This window comes from Cupressus sempervirens, chromosome 4 (assembly GCF_028749045.1).
Source record: "Cupressus sempervirens isolate cs-2001-9-10 chromosome 4, ASM2874904v1, whole genome shotgun sequence".
NCBI lineage: Eukaryota > Viridiplantae > Streptophyta > Pinopsida > Cupressales > Cupressaceae > Cupressus > Cupressus sempervirens.
The window spans coordinates 217,638,226-217,648,394 of NC_143121.1; the positions used below are offsets into that span (position 1 = coordinate 217,638,226).

At 31.1% G+C, this 10,169-nt stretch overlaps 2 protein-coding genes across 2 annotated transcripts; both read right to left on the reverse strand.

Annotated features, from left to right (window-relative positions):
- Positions 1–602: 602 nt before the first annotated feature.
- On the reverse strand, positions 603–6,145 carry LOC149560772 (putative beta-D-xylosidase 5). Its single transcript, XM_089823662.1, has 7 exons — positions 5,735–6,145; positions 4,258–4,545; positions 3,399–3,568; positions 3,166–3,263; positions 2,745–3,083; positions 2,072–2,485; positions 603–1,255 (listed from the first exon to the last, which is right to left on the reverse strand). Exons 1-7 carry the CDS (start codon positions 6,143–6,145, stop codon positions 603–605), a joined length of 2,373 nt encoding a protein of 790 aa, XP_089679788.1.
- A 2,858-nt stretch (positions 6,146–9,003) lies between these two features.
- LOC149560773 (uncharacterized) lies at positions 9,004–9,540 on the reverse strand. Its single transcript, XM_089827683.1, has one exon. It carries the CDS (start codon positions 9,538–9,540, stop codon positions 9,004–9,006), a length of 537 nt encoding a protein of 178 aa, XP_089683809.1.
- Positions 9,541–10,169: the final 629 nt, after the last annotated feature.

The window sequence follows — 10,169 nt, forward strand, 5'->3', positions numbered from 1 at the left end:
CACTTAAATTAAAAAATCACTGATCAGTGAATAAACAAAATTATGGTTGACTAATAGATGTCCATAAGCAAAATAGATTAAAACACATACTTTATTAAAATCAATTACAAATTCATATATTTGTTCAAAAACCTTGATTCTCTTCCTTCCATTTATTATCAAAGTCACCAAAACATGTTAATGTAAACATTTACATTTTCCATCTGCCATCAATATTAAAAAAAGAGTGCCTCATTCAATTGTTAAAAACAGTTTTACAAAAAAATATCTCAGACCTACAGTATTTGAGATAAACTTAACACATAACCTTTTCTTTCACATATTTATTTATGATTTATTATTTATCATTTAAATTAAAAGCACTGAATAAACAAAACTACCAATAACTAATGGATGCCCATAAGCAAAATAAATTAAGTAAAGCAAATGTTTTATTAGAACCAATTACAATTTCATGTACTCGTCCAAAAACCTCGATTCTCCTCCTTTCATTTATTACAAACATTATTTACACAATGTAAATAATATCCTGAGTATCAAAGTCACCAAAACATGTTATAGACCCATGGTGGTCTATGAATAAGAATTAAAATGAATTAGACTTAGACAACAACAGCAGGAGAAGTAGGAATGAAATTGGTAATAACACTGGTGGTGTTTGTCGAATCTTCTCCAAACATCAATGTATATGTTCCAGCTGTCAATATTTTGTACCCTGCATTGTCCACCAAACCCAGGCTATCACAAGCATTGATCTTCATTACAACAACTTCACTGCTTCCAACTTTTACAAACACTCTTTGGAAGGCTACGAGTTGTTTGAGAGGAGCTCCACCTATTCCTGATGGAGGCACAAGATATAGCAGCACTACTTCACTGCCATCTCTAGTACCGTTGTTCTTTATTTCAACTTGTATCTCAATATTCAAGTCCTTACATAGTTCCACTGAAGATTCATCCTCTAGCCGAATTGAAGGGCAATTGGAAACTGGCTCTCCAAGGGATTCAAATAATGAGTAACATTTTTGGTTTTTAGGCAACTTCACTTTGAGGATCTGGGAAGAAGGAGACTTGATGGTGTATACAAAGCTGGTGTAACTAAGCCCAGTTCCAAATTTATACAATGTGTCCCCCGTGTAAAATCTATAAGTTCTACCAGGATATCGTGTTGCTATGTTAGCTCTCATGTGCATGTCTGTCATATTTACTGTCTCTGCATATTGATTAAGATACCATGTCATTGGAAGACGACCACCTGCATAGATAAGTGCAACATTCTGTATAAGTGAAAATACAACATATTATTTTTAGGGTTTAATTGAGTTTTTTTTTTAATTCATCACTTCATGTTTTATGAGCAGTGGTTCATATAAATTTAGCTTTTAGTAGTGTACTTCATGTTTATTGCATCAAGATAATGATCATTAGGTGGAACATTGGAATTTCTTGGAAGGTTGTCCATTCCAATATTATTCTAACTGGAGTGTGTTTATGAATCATAGTCAGAATTTTGACTCAAAAACTACACAGATAAGAAATGTCATAATTCTACTTACTGTAGAAAATATCTCTTATTTATCTAAATAAATATTCTTTATAACTGTTTCAAATTTAAATATAAGAGCTCGCCAAATTCTTAGAAGAGACATTGAACATCATCTGCGAGAATATCAATAGGTATTTAATCAAATCCAATAGTATGTAGTTTAAAATTAGAAAAGAGAAGAAATTAAACATGATAAACATGTAGTACATAATTAAACACAAGTATCTAATAAGAACAAATACATTAAAGTTCTATAATTTAGTTAAAACGTCTGAAGACTTTAGGATTTAACTGTGCTTATCTTTTGGAATCAATGTTTTGGATCATCTTATATGACTCATCATCACATTAGGGAAGAAAAATGATCGGATAAATTATATGATCCAAACCACTGATTCGAAAAGATAAACACACAGTAAGATATCTTTGAATTTAATATCATAGATCTAGATTTTATGTTTCTTCTAATTATGGAACTGTAAAGTTCAATTCTTCAACTTTATGTGACAAGTAATAATACCATACCTGGATTGTATGTTCCAAAAATTAGTTGAGCAATGGCATCACCACCTCCTTGTCCAGGGTATCCCGCCCATAGGATTCCTGCTATTTTCTTAGAGCTCTGTGCAAAAGAAATGTCAACAGCACTTCCTGTCATGACAACAAGAATAACAGGGCCCTTAGAAGCAGATGCAACTTGATCCACAAGTTGCTGTTGTTGTCCGGGTAAAAGAAGGGATATTCTATCAAGTCCTTCAGCTTCAAATGTAAGATTATATCCCACCACTAACACAGTAGCATCTGCTTTCTTTGAAGCCTCCACTGCTGAAGCTATTAAACCAGTATCCGCACAAGCAAGATCATAGCAACCAGGTTTGTAGTCTACCTTGGCATATTTCTCCAAACCATCAATAGGAGATGTATACTTGCAAGGAATACCTACAAGTTCAAGTTAATGGGCTTTCTATAAGATTGTTTTTATATATATACAATTGAAAAATCAAAGTAGTAGTCAATTATATTTCAAGGATATCTGATTTTTTTATAACCTATGTATATGTGTATGAAGTTTTTATCACCAACATTTTAGATCATAGAAATGAGAATAAAAGAATATAAGAATGAATCCTCAAATGGATAAACATTTGCACACAATCAAATCCAACAACATACAAACAACTATATTCTGATAGAGTACCAGCATAGTTGCCTATCATAGCTGTGGTGGCATTTGCATTAGGTCCAATCACAGCTAGAGTTGTTATATTTGAGGTAGACAAAGGCAATGATCCAAGATTCTTAAGAAGCACCATGCTTTGCCTAGCTGCTTCAACTGCAAGTTCTTGATTCTCAGGTGTACACACATCGTTAGCCCCAAGGCTTGCAAATTCTTTGCTTCCATCAAAGAACCCTAGCCTCATTAGAGTAGTATAGGTGTACACAAGAGCTCTGTCTATATCTGGCTCTTTTACCTTTCCTTTGAGAACCGCAGGTACTAAATAGTTTGTATAATACTTCCCACAATCCAAATCCAATCCTAGTGTGTCGCAAACAAAGTTTGGTTAGTAAGCCTTCTCCTGCTACCCAAATAAACAAAACTCCATAATATATAATTTTACCTGATCTTAGTACATATGCCACTGCATCCTCGGGGGTTTGAACATACTTTTGGCTTTCAAATACTACTTGGATAGAATCACAATCTGCAACAATGTATCTAAAAATAGACAATAACAATATTATCTACATCAGCTACGAAGTATTGAGGAAAACAATAATCTCAACAAGGCTCTTTAAATCTAAAACATTTATAACAGAAAACTGTAATCAGCTGAACAGTGACTTTACTAACCCATTTAGATTCCATTCACCCCTAACGGTGTTTTTCAAGAGCTGGGGATCTGTACATGAAGGAATGCCATTGATCTTATTGAAGGAACACATGGCACTAGCAGAAGCACCATCCCTTACACAGGCCTCAAATGGTGGTTGGAATGTATCCATCAGATCCTGTTGAGTCACCTATATATGCCAACATACATTCATAATGACAAAGTTAATATGGGATTCAAGATTATCTAAATTAGTTCATGTTTAGATTTAAGTTTCAACACAAATTCACAATCCCACATTTAATATGGGGCTCAATATTATCAGTTCAATTTATCAGTATATCAATAACTGTCTTTGCACTTTCAGTGCTGTAGTATAAATATTTTACTGGTGAGATAGTTACTAATTTGTTCAAATGAGATAATTGGCTTTGGACTTTTATGGTGTAGTAGAAACATTTTATTGGTGAGGTGGTCACTAATGTTCAAATTCTCATTTGACTATGTAGACTTCTACTGAATTATTGAATTTAGTACTATGAAAAGTGTAAAGAATGATGACAAGTGAAATGTAGAAAATGATAGCCCCCTAGAAATGGTCTTGTGAGATAAATGATCTCTGCTGGATCCTGACTAAGAACTCAAAGTTTCCAAATTTAAAAAAATTGAATTCACATAAATTGAAGTATGCATAAAAGAAATATGCCTAAATGGTAATGATATTTTGAGTTGAGAGGTAGTTTGATACAAAACAACAAATTGTAGAATTGAACCCAAAGGATTATTAAGAATTGACAATAGATCATATGGTACTTGTCAGATAATAGCAAAATTTTGTAACCCTAAAATGTTGTTAGATTAACACTCAACCAATCTTACCTCTGCATCAAAGTGGAAACGGTCAATACCTTCCCAAGCATCAAGATCATAAGCGGTATAATGCTTGCAACATGTAGCAACCTTAAGCAAATTGGAGGAGTTATCACTGGTATCTTGCAAACCTCTAACATAGTTGACAGCGTATCTGCTAACAACAAGGGGATCCTCTCCTGGAGTTTCCTGGGCTCGACCCCATCGAGGGTCTCTGAGAAGGTTAATGTTAGGACTCCAATAAGTCAGCCCTGCAGTTCCTGCATTGTGCATGCCCCTTGCCTCTGTTGATACGGTCTACACATACAATGTTCAAGAAAAGATCAAATTTCCTTAAAATTTCTTAGAAGCATATCCATATGCACAAGGCTTTAACTATACATGGCTATAAATTATTAGTTTTTTTAATTATTAAATAATATTATATATATATATATATAATATTCCAAAATGTAGCACTCTTTTAGGATAAAGCTTAGAAGGGACTTCCTAAAAGATTTCAGTGGCTGCTTCTAAGATTTCATAGAAGTGTTTTATAGGTGGTGGTCCTATTAGTATCGTACTTTAACTTTAAAATCCAAGCTCTAGAATTTAGTAAAGCTTGTAGTTTCACAAAGAATATTGTGAATTTTGCAAAAAAAACTCTTTTTTTTTCTTTCAAAATCTAAAACTTTAGTTAATTGACTAGTCCAGAGAAGATTTTAAACTGGTGGAGCCATTTCTAACCCCACTCAATTTCACCAGCTAAAATATGCAGTCCTAAAATGTAGTTACTACTCGTTTTGAAAAAGAACATACAAATAATTCTGTAGTATACTTTTTTTTTCTATCATGAGACTTTTTGCTTTATAAAAATAGATTCTGAATAGTGCCATTAGATATTACCTAAACTTCATACTCTTTTTTCTATCATGGGACTTCTTGCTTTATGAAAATAGATTCTGAATAGCGCCATTAGATATTACCTAAACTTCAGTTGTTCAGGTGGCTGATCAAAAATTACTTAAACTTCTTCAATAGAACTTATCTATTAGTATTATTTCAGATGAACCATCTAAAGGAGTTCAAACTTAAATGAATAAAAATTTCTTAAACATCACTCAAAAAATTATAAGAAAGCTTAAGAAGATCGAATGTACAACTTAAGTTTATTAGGCTAAAACGTTTAAACTAGTAGACATATTTAACTGAAATATACAATCTTGAAAGGTAGGAACTACTAATTTTGAAAAAGAAAGCTCTAAATAATCTTGTAACATATGCTCTGTTTTTTCATGGAACTTCCTACTTCATGAAAATAGATTTGAATTTCTTTAATACAAATTGCTTATCTAAAATCAGATAAGCTTATAAACCATCTAAACAAATCAAATTTAAGAATCCATTACAGCTTACTCCCCCTAAAACTAAAACATCAAACAGAAATTCTGCAAACAAGCCATTCCACTTCTGATGTTTATCAAAAACATTTATCATAGTTACTTACCTCTCCCATGACTCTCCAGAGAGTTTCATTAAAGGAAGCTGCACTAAGAATGACAAGAGGGAAGCTAGTGGCACCAGGCACACGCTCGTCGAAGACAACACCATGTCCAGTGTTGGCAACGCCATGCAGCGCCTCGGACCACCATTCATACTTGGGAAGCCCCAGCCTCGGCACTCCACTCGCGGTGCTGCCCATCTGCCCTGCTTTTTCTTGCAATGTCATGCGACTCACCAAATCTTTTGCGCGCTCTTCAAATCCCAAAGATGAATCACAAAATGCAAATTCTTTTATATCTTTTCCCATCATCTCGAATTTTTTTGGATCACACACGTAGATTTCATCAGCTGCACATCTGATTACTGTTGCTGCAATTACAGCAGCTATCAGAGGGACCCAACATTTCCAATTCATGATGCCTGCCGTGATCCTCTGCATCAAATTTGAAGTTTCAAAATATGTTAAAATTGTATGAAAAGATTCAATAGTTGAATATTTTTAAATAGTCGGTACAGTTCCTGTTGTTCAGAATTGTGATTCTTATTTTCAATATGTTAGTATCTATTTTTTCTATTAGATTTGTTCATCAATCAAATATAATTTTTATTGGGCGTTGAATGGCTCACAAATAACCCTCCATCAATAAAAAGAAAAAAATATTTGACTTCTATTTCATTTTCTTAACGTCCTTTCAATAAATTTTAACACAACAAATATACTGATATGATACCATATTTGATGTTGTCGTCCTAAAATCTTAACTTAAAAAAAGACTTGCCATATAAATTCCTGCAAAAATAAAACTAATTTTAAATTTCTTAAATTTTAGGGAAAAAATGCTCAACTATTAACCATCTTTCCTCATCTACTTTGAATCCTATAATCTTTGATGAAACCAATAGCTAAATTTGAAACATAATGCTTAAATAATATTCAAAATATGACATTTTTTTAAAATTAATTTTCTTCATACCGATCCTTCAGTGTAGTTTATGTTTATCTATACATAATTGACACCGTAAACATTATAAATAGACAACATACAATGTGAGTTTTTCAGTTTATCTTTCTAAAAGTGATTGCTATGCACTAACTTTGAAACAGTAAAACTGTTAGATGTCTTATATGCATTTTTTCTAAAACTGTTTTAATATATAGTTGTGACTGAAAAATTCTTAATGTATGAAGTTTTAGACTAAAAAATATGTCTTATTAGTTCATCAATTAATCATTCCTTGGTGCACAATTAATTGTCTCCCTTTTTTGTGAGCTTTTCTGAAAATTTTAAAAACAATACATGCTGGTATGACACCATATTTGATAATGTAACTCTCAAACCCTGTTTAAAAAGAACTAACTTCCCATTTCAACGGTTGATTATGATTTTTAAAAAGATACCCAACTACTGAATCCTCCTTCTTAATCTAATTTAAACGTGATAATCCTTAGAGAAACTAACAGGTAGCTAGCAAGATTTGAAATTTCATACTGAAATAATTTTTAATTATCCACCCTTTCTTCCTATAAAAGCACCAATCAGAATTCCAATAACAAAATCTACATAATTACATAATCTAGAATACCTAGAATCAACATAAACTCTGTATAATCTGTAGACGCATAATAATAAGCATTCCCCATATGCACTTGATTCCAAAAGAGATCTAACAAAAACCAGTGCACCAAAATTAGAAAGCTTTGTGACTCACCAGAACACTTAAATCTGAGAGATGAATGCAATTGGGTTACAACTGCTTCTCCAGTATATATATAACACAATCTAGATAAATGATTACAAGTAAGGATAATGTAAGCTATCGAGAATTATGATCAATATAACGATATAGTCCCCCATAAATAGCAATTTATTATTATCTCTCCAGAGTGTTTTCGCCTCAAAATTTGTATATCCTAACTTCTCCAATTTCGGAAACTGGAAAAAATGATAAATATTATAAGTTTGTTGTAAAAAAGATTGTTTAGCTATAGATAAATTAATACTAGCTTATATATATTTATATATATATATATATAAAAGTTGAGAGTTATCCTTCTCGAGGTGTCTATTGCACAGAGGGAATTTATGAAAAAAAGAATAACTCTAAGCTTTTATATATATATATAAAAATATATATAAGCTAGTAGCAGTCGCAACGCACAATTAATAAGCACAATTAATAATGTTATTTGTTTAAGTATATTATATTTGTTTATTTCATTTTTATTTTTTATTTTAAAAAATATATTATTTTCATTTATTAATTTTATTTAATTATTAAAATAAATAATCTTAATTCTTAATAAATATTAAAATAAAATTTGGCACAATACATTTGAATAATTAATGTTGAACAACTTAATAAAAATGCCAGATTAGTATGAATTTTATATTTTTATACATTTTATTATTAGTTTTGATGATTGTTCATAGATAATATGGCATCTAACATATCAATGAGAACATAAATTTTATACATAATATACATATCAATATCAGCATCAATTTTATAAATATTATTAGTGTTGATGATTATGCATATAAAATGTAAGATCATATATCGTAAGTGTACATTTAAACATGATATTTGACTTTCCAATAGAGGAATCCATAGCTCAAATAATATGTTGCAAAATTTTAAGCAAATATCAATATAAAAATATATAAAACCACTATAAGATATGATCAAATATAGAACAAAAATAAATAAATTTAGCACTTATACTTAAATATAGACCAAATAAAGTGAATAGAAATAAAATTAAGTTCACTAGTTTTAAAAGTATGAGTCAAAATCAAATTAATATTTGAGGATAATTAGAATAAGTAAATTTTATTCATTTATTTTTTGTTTGAAATTATATAATGAATCTTTTAATTTAATAGTTTAAGTAAAAAACAATTATCCATAATATTGTCATCAAATATGAAGAGACATTGAGGCAAAAGTAAATATAATTTGTAAGCATAAACTGATATTACTGAATGAATCAGTATGATTATTATTTAAAACATCAGTAGAATTAGTTAAGATATAATTATACTTAATAGATTAGTACAATTAATTAACATATATAAAAATAAAATATCATAAAAAAAGATAGGGTTTCTCAAAATAGAATAAATTAAACTGAAGAAAGTTTTCTTTATCATTTATCATTGTATGACGGAGACATTTTTAAAACATGGAATATAGTAGGAAGTGTTACAAACAAAATACTAATGTGTCCAAAAAGACTTCTACAGACATAACATTTAAGAATAACATATCACATTAACTATCTTCAAGGTGCTTAAGTCTGTTTTCTTCATCCTTGCGCTTGGAAATTTGTCTACCCTTTTTCATTTTCTCATAACGATCATATGTGAAAGGAGGCATTATTCTCAAACACTGGAGAGATTTTACACGTGAAACAGCCACAAATGTCAATCCTGCTCTTTCTCTTGGTCCTATGTCAATTGTTGCTTTGGGAAGAGTCAATCCTTGAGATTTGTGAATAGTCAATGCCGATGCCAACCTCAATGGCAGTTGAAGTGTTCTACCCTTCTGTATTGGTGGTATTGGAATTATCTTTGGATTATGATCTTCGAATGGTAGTCCTGAGTAACCATCAAATTCAACCATCACATATGTTGGAGGCTCAGGAGGAGCACTACCTTGCTTGTAGACAATTTTTTGAATGTATCCAAGAGCCCCATTTACAAGACCAACCTTTATCCATAGATTTGAAGTTAGCATGACCCTTGAATCCTTATAGATTAACAACTCCAAATCAAGCTCATCATTTGAACAGTCATCTATTGTATTCATAGTACCTGCTTTTGATGCAACACAACATGCAACAGGATGCTTTAATGAATGTAGCATTTTTTTATTATGAGCATGAACATTTTCATTTGTTGAGAACAAATGAGCATCATTATCAAATTCAAAATTTGTTGCCACGTCTATGTTGATAGAGGTCCTTGACATTAGCAACCTCCAATCATCAATTTGTGGGTTTGCATCTCTTAGATTCGTCAAAAGTCATCGAAATCTTTGTTGCTCAATATCTTCCCCATCTTGTCTAAATATCTTATCTAATGTGACAACAGTCTTGAATTCTTGCCATAGCAACTTTACACGCTTATTACTATCATATGCTACTCTATCATTAATAAGAGGCAACTAGCCCAAATCTCCCACCAATATTATAGATATACTTGCAATACAATTGAGGAAAATAATTATTTTAAAAACTATGTATTGATTCATGTATTTGATTGAAATACAATATATTTCACACATGTGTTAGCTGTTCATGATACAAAAATAGAATCTTTACCTCCAAAGCTTATGTGTGCAGATTGTGGGAATGCTTGGCATAGTCGTGAATCTATATTTTCCAACATGTTTTGACCAATGAAGCTCATTTCATCAATCAAAATATATTTTATATG